The sequence below is a fragment of the Hemitrygon akajei genome, chromosome 27 (assembly GCF_048418815.1).
Source record: "Hemitrygon akajei chromosome 27, sHemAka1.3, whole genome shotgun sequence".
NCBI lineage: Eukaryota > Metazoa > Chordata > Chondrichthyes > Myliobatiformes > Dasyatidae > Hemitrygon > Hemitrygon akajei.
Genome location: NC_133150.1, coordinates 46982246 through 46996109, shown reverse-complemented (window position 1 = coordinate 46996109; position 13864 = coordinate 46982246). Strand labels below are relative to the sequence as shown.

Here is a 13864-nt window from a genome sequence, read left to right as displayed (position 1 = left end):
CTTTCTCTCATCCAGGATTTTCATCGGGACCTTCCAGACAGCCTTGAGGATCGCCAGGAGGCTCCTGTTGAGGGAGGGTACTGTCATGGTCCCTTCTGGCAATCCCCCACCTGGCTATTCACCTCAGGAATTGGGCCTCAATCACCTCGTTTAGTTTCCAATCATTCCCAGGTTCCACTAACTACACACACCTGCTTTCCATCAGCAAATGCAGGATAAAAGCTCTGTGATCACAACAAGGAGCTGCCAGTTCAATGGTTGACTCTGGTGTGAGTAACCTTGTTTCATGGTTCTTAGGACTGCTAGTTCTAAGTCTAGCATTGCTCCTGGATACCGATTATGTAAAGCATACCTCCTGACTCTGCCTCTGTGCCCATGATCTGCACGGGTTTGTCCACTGCCTCACTTGTGTAACAGGAGGTCCATGAAAATGATTCTAAGATTGAAAGGCTTATCATATGAAGAGCATTTGATGGCTCTGGGCCTGCACTCACTGGAATTCAGAATGACTTGTGACCTCATTGAAACTTTTCGAATCTTGAAAGGCCTTGATAGAGTGGATGTGGAGAGGATGTTTCCGATGGTGGGGGAGTCTAAGACCCGAGGATATAGCCTCTGAATAGAGGGATGTCCTTTTAGAACCAAGGTGAGGAGGGATTTCTTTAGCCAGGGAGTGGTGAATCCGTGGAATTTGCTGTCACAGATGGCCAAGTCATTGATGAAGCCATGATGAAATGACACTGAATCGATGAGCCAAATGGCCTAATTCTGCTCCTATATCTTATGGAATACTGTGGACAGATGATAGGCAATTGACATTTGTTGCACTTACAAATTTTACTAGTTACTAGACCACAGGGTGACCTGTTGGGACACCCTTTGAGTAAAGGGTAGTGCAGTCTGATGTGACCAGAATGAACATTACATTTTCCTGAATGCTATTGGTATCGCTTTGGTTTGGAAATTAAAGAAGAAAACCTCTGTTAAAGAAAAATGATGCAGAGAAAGGCAAATATAGCTCCTCCTAGTTTAATGAAGGATACTTTAGATGGCATCATTTCTGGTTGATTTGCCAAGGCACAAGTGTGTGCCTCTCATTGTCATTCTGGAGATGTGCAGTCCTTTCATCTGCAGTCTCTTTATCTCTTCTACTGTTTATTGTCTCTCGTCTTGGAGACGTGGATTTCTCAGCTCCTTTGTCTCTTCCTCTCTTCTCCTCCTATGCCAGGTGTTGTCATTCTGGAGACATGCATGCCTCTCCTCCTCTGTCTCTTCTTCTCTCATCTTTTTTGTCCTGACTCTTTGATCCTGGAGTTGTGCGGCCCTAGCCTCATCCGATTCTTGTTCTCTCCTCCTTGCCGCTTCCTGATGATGTATGGTGTCATTTCTTGACCATAATGTCCCCCTTCTCTTTCCACGTAGCATAATTAGGCTGACCATATTTTCTTTACCCTAATGCTGGATAGAAGATATGAAGCAGTAACACCAAAGCCTCCAGGATGCTGATTATTCTTGATGATGTGGTTGGTGCTCTCCTAAATGGACGTGATATAGTCACCGCAGTCCTTTGACTGCAGCAAGGGATTTGATGGGTGTGTCGAAGTATATCATTACAATAAGATTTAATTATCTCTTATTGATGGATGGCAGTTAGATCTGTCCCAATCCTGCACAGGCTGATGGTGATTAGCAGAATGTGACCGCTCGAAATAGAGCTGCTCTACCCTTTTGCTCCGGTTGGTGTCGCTGCTGTGAGCATCGTGAGTCATTTCTGAGGCTGGCCATTGCATATGCGTCGTGGTGTCGTGTCACTGTTTCCATCATGGCTGACATCGGCTCTCGGGTGAAAGTGAGGCTGTTGATTTTGGCGAGTGAGCAATTTTATACAAATATACAACCTTGAACTTTGCTTGCATTCTGTAAGTTAGCGCATTTTAGGTTGATTTAGCCAAAAATAGTGCCGCTGTAATGCACCGTTTGCACTAATTGGAGGTCACAAACAAACAGAGCATGAGAGTTTTAGTAGTATATAGATATTATTATCATAAGTTCTTACCTCACTGAACCAAAATTCCAACCTCCAATAGCCAGAAGAGTCTTCAAATTTTTATTCCTTTAGGAAATAAAGCAAATTCATATTTTTTAAAAAATAATGAATGCAAGTAAACTTTCAGAATACTTTCAACAAATATTGGTCTCAATAGTCTAAAGGAAATCTATGCAGGGATTTTTATGAAATAACCCCAAGAGAGTTGTATCTAGTTAAATTATCTTGGGAAATCCCTGCAAATAAGGCCTTCTGATTTAAGGAAATCTTTTAAAAATTATTGTATGAGGCTGAAAAGGTTACCATTCATTGTATTTCTTAACTGTTTTTAAGAAGGTAGCAGAGTGCCTTTTTCCTTAACCCAAGAGTTCTAACATCTAACCCCAGCAACAATTAGGAATGGTAATATAGTTTCACATTAGGATACTGTACAACTTGGATGAACATTCACATTTGATGGCATCCATACACTCCAGCTAAGTTGTATTTCTAGATATCAGAAGTTGGATGTTCAGAAAATTAGAGGAGATTAGGCCCATAATTGCAGTACATCTTGTGAATGTCAATGCTAGGGTGGCAGATCGTGTGCCAATCTAACCAGCTACTTTGGCCTGAATGGTGGAAAAAGTACAGCGATGAGCTCCCACATACAGTATACCCAGGCACTGACCTTTTTACCTATAATCATGTTTACATAGTTGGCCCAGCTAAGTTTCTGGTTAATGACTTTTATCCTTTTATCTCACAATGAGGATATTGGAAGAACTTGGAGATGGTCATTCCTACTGAATGTTAAAAGCTGATGGTCATTATTGGAATAGTCAGCATCGTGCTGTGTGTGTGGGGAATTGTGGCTCACAAATTTGATTGAGGTCTTTTTTTGAAGAGGTGACAAAGAGGACTAATGGGTACCACTGGATCTAGGTGTTCTCGTGGATGAGTTACTAAAAAGGTAGCAGACAGGTGCATCAAGTAGTTCAAGAATGTGAATGGTATACTGGCATTTCTGGAAAAGGATTGGAGTTCATATATGTGGAAATTTTGTTATAATTCCACAGGGGACCAAGATCACACAAAGTCTTGGTCCCCTTGCTAAAGGAGAATCACTGAGCTAATTCCTGGCACGACAGGATTGTCTACTGAATATAGTTTCACATTAGAATACTGTGCAACTTGTATACACTGGAATTTAGAAGGATGAGAGGGGATCTGATTGAAACGTACAAGATTATTAAGGGATTGGACACACTGGAGGCAGGAAGCATGTTCCCGCTGATGGGTGAGTCCAGAATTAGAGGCCACAGTTTAAGAATAAGGGGAAGGCCATTTAGAACAGAGATGCGGGAGGGTCTCAAGATGGCGTTTATGGAGTAAACCGCTTTTAGGCTTTGCTCCAAACCTTTTACATCTTTTTAACCTACAAACACCCCTTAAATGATCTTTTTATACATTCTAAAGGGGTCTAAACATACAGAATTTTTCTTTTTAACTATTTGAATTATTTTCAACTTGCTGAAATGTCTAAAGCAAAAGAATCGAAACAGACGAAAGAACCGATAACTTTAGAAACAATTGTGAAGCTTATAGAAGACAAATTTGAAGGACTGGAGAAAAAAATAACCGTAAAGCTCTTTGAGTTTGATGAGCGTTTAAATTAATTCGAAGAAAAACTCCAAACACTTACACTAGAACAGAGATGCGGAAAAACTTTTTCACCCAGAGAGTGGTGGATATGTGCAATGCTCTGCCCCAGAAGGCAGTGGAGGCCAAGTCTCTGGATGCATTCAAGAGAGAGTTAGATAGAGCTCTTACAGATAGCGGGGTACTGATTGTGTATGATCAGCCATGATCACAGTGAATGGCGGTGCTGGCTGGAAGGGCCGAATGGCATACTCCTGCACCTACTGTCTATTGTCTATTGTCATTATGCACATGAAGTCATTACCTACGCGAGGTCATCAGTCGCCTAAACGCAGTGATACCCTCACGCCAGACATCACTGTTTGGCCTCAGGTAACTGGCTGCCTCGCGTGGCCGGCTGGAAGTGCCGTTGCTACTGGCCTGGAGTGTGGACAGATGGGCACACCTTTTAGCACTACCTACAAGGAGGGCGGGTACGTGCCCTGTCGCACTCCTTGCTCGGTCGGTCAGACTGCGACCGCCACGGCCCCGGCATGGAGACCTTGTCCTCTCACTGGTGTGTTCCAATGATTTTATATGTTCATACAAGGAAAATATGCGCTGTGTGTTTAATATCCAAACGTTACTTAAAATGTTATGATATTGTTGACTTATAAGTGAGTTATAATTGACTTATCGCTATATTCATGCGAGGAAAATATGCGCTGTGTGTTTAATATTAAATTCATTAGATAAACCCTTTTAGAAAAGAAATTGAGTGTATTAGCCATTTATAAGTGACTTATAGTTGACTTATCACCTATATTCCAGTCGTGATTAACACCCCGCCCCCCCGTCGGCCAGTCCGCAAGAATATTGTCAATTACCGGTCTGCAGTGCGAAAAACGTTAGTGACCCCTGAGCTATACAATGACCCAGGTGACTGAGAATTTTCATAGACATATTCCTTCATTGGAGATATTCCCTTTGCTCCTCACCTTCCCTGCAACTTAAAACTTGTGTTCTGTCTTTCCTGGTTCTGACAATGTGCTTCAAACTGAAACATTAAACATTTGTTTTTCCAACTGACAATGCCTAACCAACTAAGTGTACTACTTTACTTTTATTTTGGATTTCCAACATCTTACAGCTTTTTAATTCTCATGGCAGAAAGCAGAGGTGAAGAATTACAGACACACATCACAGATTATACAAATTCTTGATGACAGAGAGCATACAAAATTGGAGAAATAGGCACCACCCACTTCAGGAAGACTAAAGGAGAACCATATTTGGATATAGTCAAAGGTGCACCACTTACCCTATAGAGTGAAAACACCATAGTTTGTTAATAAACCCCAAGAGAAATGCAACCTGTTAGCACCAGATCTGGAAGGAGAGTCCCTCAACCCAAACATCTGAAAGACATATGCAACCAACCAATCACCTCCAACATTTGCTTTTCATTAATAAAAGATGTTGTGCATGCTGCTTATCTAACATTGAGTCTATAGCACTTTAAAAATAGTAGCACAACATGTTGCATGTTGTTACAAATGCTTCAGTCAGTACAAGACAGTAGAGTGCTGTCAGGCTGCTATTATATCCCCTACAGCAGTGGTCCCCAACCTCCGGGCTGCGGACCGATACAGTGCCACAAAGAATGCAGTGGTGCAGCAGTAGTCGGAACGCACACAGCATATCTTTAAGAAAAAAGCCGAAATAAACAATCTAGTTAATTAGGTGCTGCCCGGCATGTAAATGTTGACCCAGATTAGAGGTGAACTAATACAACTTGGCAAAACCAATGCAGTCATAGGAAGGATGTACAAATTTCATACAGATAGCGTGGAAATTGAACTCCCAATGCCACACACTGTAAAAGCCTTGCATTGACTGCTACAATACCAAGGCTCCTTGCCTGCAAGTAGAGGTAGTTATTACTTAACATGGACCAAAGAGCTAAATACCAGAGGTGAGGTGAGAGTGATAGCCTTGACTTCAAAGTAGCATTTGACTGAGTATGGCTTCAAGGTGCCCTAGCTAAAATAGAGTCAATGGGAATTAAGGGGAAAACCTTCTGCTGGTTAGAATCATACCAGACACAAAGGAAGATGGTTGTGGTGGTTGGAGGTCAATCATCTCATCTTCAAGACATCACTGCAGGAGTTCCTCAGGGAAGTGTCCTAGGACCAAACATCTTCAGCTGCTTCATCAATGATCTTCCGTCCGTCATAAGATCAGAAGTGGGGATGTTCACAGATGACTACACAATGTTCTGCACCATTTGTGATTCCTCAGATAGCAAAGTAGTTCATATCCAAATGCAGCAGGACTGGACAATATCCAGACTTGGGCTGACAAGTGGCAAGTAACATTCAAGCCACGCAAGTGCCAGGCAATGACCATCTCCAACAAGAAAGGCTCTAACCATCGTCCCCTTGACATTCAGTGGCATCACCGTCACTGAATCCCCTACTATCAACATCCTGGGGGTTACCATTGACAGGAAACTGAACTGGTATAGCCATATAAGCACAGTGGCTACCAGTACAGGTCAAAGGCTAAGAACCCTGTGGCGTGTAACTCATCTCCCAACTCCCCAAAGCTTGTCCACCATCTACAAGGCTCAGGTCAGGAGAGTAATGGAATACTCACCATTCGCCTGGATGAGTGCAGTTCCATCAACACTCAAGAAGCTTGACATCATCCAGTACAAGGCAGCCAACTAGATTGGTACCCCTTCCACAAACATCCAATCCCTCCACCATCAACAAACAATTGCAGAAGTCTGTACTAGCTACAAGATGCACTGCAAGAACACACCAAAGTTCCTAAGGCAGCACCTTCTAGACCCATGACCTCTAACATCTAGAAGGATGAAAGCAGCATCACTTGGAAATCCCCCTCCAAGTCACTCACCATCCTGACTTGGAAACATATAGCTGTCTCTTCATTGTCACTGGAATTCCCTCCCTAACAGCACTATGGGTGTCTCTACTTCTTGGACTGCCACAGTTCAAAAAGGCAGCTCATCGCCACCTTCTCAAGGGCAAATAAGGATGGGCAATAAATGCTTGGTTAGCTGGTGACCCCTACATCCCATAAATTAATTTTAAAAAAGGCAATGCATAGCACATATTTGGTATGAATATTACTTGCTAGTTATCAAGCCTGAAAGCTGTCCTGCAATTACACCATACAAACATAGCTGCTTCACTTTCTCAGAGTTGCAAGTGGAATTGAGCAGGCATTCCCACTGAGCTTACAACAGGGCACTAACAAAGCTACTTAAAATGGTTGGGCCTCACACTACTGAAAATCTTCTGAGATTGAGTTACCTCCAACAACCAAAAACTATCAAAAACCAAGATAACGAAGAAGGGATTGGTGCACAGTGTGCATATGGAGGGATAAGGCTGGAGTGGACAAGTAGTGTGGAGAAGTTAAGACAGTTCATGTCACTTCAAAAAAGTGTCCGCAGAAAAAGAATCTCAGGGTTGTATGTGGTGACATGTATGTACTCTGATAAGAAAATTTTACTTTGAACTTTCAGCTATTGGAAGTGTAAAGGTTGAGATATGGGGTGTCCAAGAGGAAGAGAAGTTTTGGAGAAGGAAAAAGTACATGGAGAGGTAAAGATCCCTTTCCAAAGAGGAAATGGAGTAATGGCTCAACATCATGACAGGCCTGAAACATGATGAGATATGGGTGCAAGGACACAAAGGTGAAGTATCTGCTGCATGGAGATTGTTCAGCATCAGGGGGGTGGTGTGGGTGGAATAGTGAAGACATGATAGTAGTTGGAGTCAGGTAGGATCTTGACTTGAAATTTTGGTTATCCCTTTGCTTTCATGCTGATGTAATGATCAGAAAGCACATCAGCATATTATATTAAGCATCTAAGAAGTTCACCTTGTCCTTGAGGATTAGAAACATAGAAACCCTACAGCACAATACAGGCCCTTCGGCCCACAAAGCTGTGCTGAACATGTCCTGACCTTAGAACTACCTAGGCTTACCCATAGCCCTCTATTTTTCTAAGCTCCAACTTCTCAAACTTCTACGGATATGCTATATAAAGTACTCTAACAGTTTGCATTTCAGCCTCAGAACTTGCAGACAATGATACACTGTCCAGTCTCATCACAACATTCCATCCACACCTTCATGGTGTATTGCATCAGTAAGGTTAACCGCATTGTCGAGGATTAAGGCATACCCTGATCATTCCCTTTTCTCTCCAATACCTCCTCGAAGATAAAGGAGCCTGAGGACAGATTTCTGAACCAATCACCTCTTTCACATCTCCTATTCAGTGGTGCTACCATGTTCATGAATCATTAATTCTACCTGTTATTGTCACTTTAAAATTTCTATTTGCACTTTTTTCAGTTTGTGCTGATGTTACTTGCAATAGTTCTTGTGCTTGTCATTGCATTTATCATTACAAGTCAAGCCAAGTCACTTTTTATTGTCATTTCGACCATAACTGCTGGTACAGTACGTAGTAAAAACGAGACGTTTTTCAGGACCATAGTGCTACATGAAACAGTACAAAAACTATACTGAACTATGTAAAAACAACACAGAAAAAAAACTAGACTACAGACCTACCCAGGACTGCATTAAGTGCAGAAAACAGTGCAGGCATTACAATAAATAATAAACAAGACAATAGGCATGGTAGAGGCCAGTAAGTTGGTGTCAGTGCAGGCTCTTGGTATTGAGGAGTCTGATGCTTGGGGAAAGAAATTGTTACATAGTCTGGTCGTGAGAGCCTGAATGCTTCGATGCCTTTTCCCAGATGGCAGGAGGGAGAAGAGTTTGTATGAGGGGTACGTGGGGTCCTTCATAATGCTGTTTGCTTTGCGGATGCAGTGTGTAGTGTAAATGTCTGTAATGGTGGGAAAAGGCCCGGGACAGTTTGGCCCTTGTTGCTGTTAGGGCTGCCTTGTCACCTGCACTGAAGGCGGAGTCACGGGTCCTCAGCAGCACATGCACCTCCGCGGTCATCCATGGCTTCTGGTTAGCACGTGTAGTGATGGTCTTGGACACAGTGACGTCGTCAATGTACTTGCTGATGTAGCTAGTCACTGATGCCGTGTACTCCTCTAAGTTGGTAGAGTCGCCATCAGTTTGAGCCTCCCTGAACATGTGCCAGTCAGTGTTCTCAAAGCAGTCTTGAAGAGCAGAGATGGCTCCTGCTGGCCAGGTTTTCAGCTGCTTCTGAACTGGTCTGGAGCGCCTGACGAGCGGTCTGTATGCTGGGATTAGCATAACAGAGATGTGGTCTGAGTAACCGAGGTGAGGGCGGGGCTCCGCCTGGTACGTGTTGGGGATGTTTGTGTAAACCAGGTCCAACGCATTCTCCGCCCTCGTTGCAAAGTCCACATACTGATGGAATTTGGGGAGAACTGACTTAAGGTTAGAGTGGTTAAAATCTCCAGACTTCACATGGGCAAGGAATTTCATTGTACTGGGTGTATGACAATAAACTACAAACTTAGAACATCTAGAATCTAATTTTAGAACATATACTCTATTGTCCTGTTTATTATTTATTGTAATGCCTGCACTGTTTTTGTGCACCTTATGTAGTCCTGTGTAGGTCTGTAGTCTAGTGTAGCTTTCTCTGGTTTGTTTTTTTTTACGTAGTTCAGTCTAGTTTTTGTACTGTGTCATGTAACACCACGGTCCTGAAAAATGTTGTCTCATTTTTACTATGTACTGTACCAGCAGTTATGGTCGAAATGACAATAAAAGTGACTTGACTTGACTTGGCCTGATATGTTTCACAAACACTTGTGAAACAGTCAAACATCACATTTAAGGGGACCTTTTGAATTTTTTTGTACCTGTTAGTTTAAGGGAGTACTTATATTTATTGCCACACTCATGCTTTTTTATCCATCCTATTTCCAGATGCAACACTGAGCGTCATAGGAAGTCCCATTCCTGCCTGTGGCCATCAAACTTTACAACTCCTCCCTCGGAGGGTCAGACACCCTGAGCCAATAGGTTGGTCCTGGACTTATTTTACTTGGCATAATTTACTTATTATTATTTAATTATTTATGGTTTTATATTGCTATATTTCTACACTGTTCTTGGTTGGTGCGACTGTAATGAAGCCCAATTTCCCTCGGGATCAATAAAGTATGTCTGTCTGTCTGTCTTAAATTGCTCCATGTCACGCACCTGTCCAACTTCTTTTAAAAAATTATTATAGAATAGCTTTCAACATCATTTCAGACGGAGTGTTCCAGATTCCAACAGTACTCTTCCTAAAAATATCTTCATCTCCCCTTCAGAGATTTTTTCAGTGATCTATTCACTCACTTGCCAGATGGAATAGTATTTAATCTTCTCTGTTCCAAGTTGAACAAATCAAAATTTTCTCATGTTTCCTCAAATTCTTAGTCATTTCTTATCAAACCCATTCTTTATCAATTTACCAATTTTCAGGCTTTAACAGATATCTTGAAAAGAACTGTCTAGATTATTCACAACACTTAAGATGAGCCCTAGCTAATAATTTATAAAATACTATGATCTTCCTTTCACCTTCTACACCTCTGTTTATAAACCAATATGGTTTTTCATCAATAATATGACCTGCTTATTTAAAGTAAGACATGGAACAAGGACTAGACCCCATGTTTCATCAGATTTTCTCCACCATTCAGTAATGATCCTGTGGTTCAAGCTCACTTTCCTGCCTGATTATCACATCCATCAAGAATGTCATGAGATAAGCTTCAAACTATTAAACAAGTTTGCCTAGCTAGCAAAGGAGTAAATTTCAAAAGATGAGTTGAGAATTTTTTGTATCTTATTCCTAAATGGCTGATGCCTTAAACTGAGGCTATTTTCCAAATTCTAGTCTTTCATATTAGGGTAAAGATCCTCTGAACATCTAATCTGGCAACAGAATCTTGAATTGTGTACATGAATGGAGGCAAAAACTCATCTGAATTTAAATGAAGCCAAGACTATGTACCATCATTGATCATGCATAACTTACTTCACAATAACATCCTAAATGTAAACTTACATTGCACTTAATGAGATGTAGGAAGTAATTGTAGATTGGTTTCTATGTGCACGTTGGATTAAAGTTGTACTTGTGGCGGCCTGCACACGCAGGACTTGAACCGCCATCAGGAGCCATGGGCAGACACACAGTAGCACGTTTGGAACTACCCTCTCGGGGCAGACCTTCAGGGGATAGTCTGACGTCGCGTCCACCCTGCGGGTTGCAGGGGCCTACGGGGGGGGGGGGGAGATTTAAGCGTACGGTTTTGAATCAGTAAAGGCATTCTGAGTTCAGCTCTCTCTGCCTCCATGTGTTTCTTTAGTAGTGCATTGCGCGTGACTACATTGGTGACCCCGACGTTCCAGACGGCATCTGGAGCCGGCAACTCAGTGACCAGCCATGAGTATGAGCAACTCGCACAGCACGGTCTCTCTGAAGCGCCCGACTTTCTGCGCCACTCAGCCCCACGTTTGGTTCGAGCAGGCTGAGGCCCAGTTCAATATCAGAGACATTACAGCCAACACCACGCGGTACTAGTGCGTGGTCAACACACTCGACCAGGAGACGGCAGGCCGGATCATCAACTTCCTATACCAGCCACCAACGGAGGACAGGTACACTAAGCTTAAGGCGCTCTTGATTCGCACCTTTGGACTCTCCTGCCACGAACAGGCCACGCGGCTCCTACACATGGACGGCCTGGGCGACCACACGCCTTCTGAGCTCATGAACGATATGCTGGCGCTCATGGACGGCCATAAGCCGTGCCTTTTATTCGAACAGTTGTTCCTTGAGCAAATCCCAGAGGATATTCGCCTCCCCCTCGCGAGTGAGGATCTCAGTGACCCACGCAGGGTAGCAGCTAAAGCAGATGTCCTTTGGCAGAGCAAGCAATGTGGAGCAGCCTCCATTGGCCTAGCCACGATCGCACGCCCCAAAGCCCAGGTCCTGCAACCGAAACCGTCAAGACCCACGGGGGAAAAAGACAAAAGTTCAGAACAATGGTGATTCTATCACCAAAGATGGGGCTCAGGCGCGCGCTGCTGCCGTCCATCATGTGCTTTCCTGGGAAACGCTGGGGCCAGCCGTCGCTAATGGCTACGACAGCTGGCCACCGAGACAGCCTCCTGTACCTCTGGGACCGACACTCCGGGCGGCGCTTCCTGGGAGACACCGGGGCCAAAGTCAGCGTACGCCCCCCCTCAAACATGGACATTCATAACGCGGTCCCAGGCCCCGAAATCACTGCTGCAAATGGCACCAGTATTTGGATGTACGGCCCGTGGACTATCTCACTGCATTTCGGGTCCAGCCGTTTCACTTGGACTTTCACGTTGGCAGCAGTGTCACAACCACTACTAGGGGCAGATTTCCTATGAGTTAACTGCCTCCTGGTCGACCTAAAAGGCCGGCATTTGGTCCACGCTGAGATGTTCCAGACTTTCCAGCTCGGAGAAGCCAAGCTACTGGCCCTCTACCTGGATTCCGTGACCCTCTCGGATAACAAATTCGTCAGGGTGTTGGCGGAATTCCCCTCCATAGTCACTCTGCAGTTCTCCACGGCCGACCCCAAGCACGGTGTGCAGCACCACACCCCCACGCAAGGACCGCTGCTGCATACCTGAGCTCGCAGGCTCCCACCCGACAAGCTCCACCTCGCCAAGGAGGAGTTCCGCAAGATGGAAGAGATGGGAATCGTATGCCACTCAGACAGCTCGTGGGCAACCCTGCTGCACATGGTTCCCAAGTCTGCAAAGGATGGAGGCCCTGCGGAAACTACAGAAGGCTCAATGACGCCACAGCCGCCGACAGATACCCAGTACCCCACATCCAGGACTTCACGACAAACCTGCATGAAGCGACCATCTTCTCAAAAATCGACCTGGTCAGGGGATACCATCAGTTCCCAGTGCACCCCGATGACGTGCCCAAGACAGCCCTCATCACCCCGTTCTGCTTGTTCAAATTCCTGAGGATGCCTTTCAGTCTCAAGAATGCAGCCCAAACTTTCCAAAGGCTCATGGACTCGGTGGGACGCGGCCTGGATTTCGTTTTCATTTACTTGGACAATATCCTGGTGGACAGCAGTTCGCACCAAGAGCACGTGGCACATTTGCGCCAGCTCTGCCAATGCCTGAGCGACCACGGACTGGCAATCAATCCAGCGAAGAGCCAATTCGGGCTGACGGAGATCGACTTCTTAGGCCACAGAGTCTACCGACATGGCGCAGTTCCCCTACCGGACAAGATCCAGGCCATCTGCCAGTTCCTCAAGCCTAGCACGGTCAAGGGCCTGCAGGAGTTTGTAGGGATGGTCAACTTTTATCATCAGCTTGTGCCGGCGGCAGCATGCATTGTGAGACCCTTGTTCACTTCAGCAAGGCCAAAGAAGTGGCATGGGACGCGGAGTCCACGGAGGCATTCGAGCAGGCCAAGGAGGCGCTGGCCAAGGCGGCCCTCCTAGTGCACCCGAGAGTCGATGTACCCACGGCACTCACAGTCAATGCTTCCGACACGGCAGTCAGCGGAGTCCTGGAGCAGCTCGTTGAAGACCAGTGGCAACCACTTGCTTTCCTCAGCGGCACCTACAGCCACCAGAGGTGAAGTACAGCACTTTCGACAGAGAGTTGCTAGCGCTCTACCTGGCTGTCCGGCATTTCCGGTACTTCCTTGAGGGAAGGGAGTTCACCGTGTATATGGACCACAAGCCCCTCACCTTCGCACTGGCCAAGGTATCGGACCCATAGTCAGCTCGGCAGCAGAGGCATCTGTCCTTTATTTCAGAATTCACCACGGACATCCGCCACATCGCAGGGAAGAACAACGTCGTCGCCGACACACTGTCTCGCCCCTGCCTCTACTCAGTAGGCATATCGTCCTCAGGAATAGACTACGCAGCACTGGCGGAAGCACAACAGTCGGACACCGAGCTCCCAGCTTACCACACCGCCGTTTCGGGGCTCCAGTTGGAGGACGTCTCCATCGGCCCGGCAGCAGATTGACTCCTGTGTGAAGTGTCTACCGGCAAACCCAGACCCGTGGTACCAGCAGCATGGAGGTGCCAGGTGTTCGACACGCTGCACAACCTGGCCCACCCGTCCAGCCGGGCGTCCATCAAGCTGGCAGTGGACAGATTCGTCTGGCATGGTTTGCGCAAA

At 45.2% G+C, this 13864-nt stretch overlaps 1 protein-coding gene across 1 annotated transcript in view; it reads right to left on the bottom strand.

The window, feature by feature from the left end:
• The window catches only part of LOC140717354 (acidic mammalian chitinase-like), a 57762-nt gene that overhangs the window by 30071 nt on the left and 13827 nt on the right, over positions 1–13864 (bottom strand). The window contains exon 6 of the mRNA XM_073030860.1: positions 2057–2113. Coding sequence (XP_072886961.1) covers positions 2057–2113 — 57 coding nt within the window. The remainder of the gene's footprint in view (positions 1–2056; positions 2114–13864) is intronic.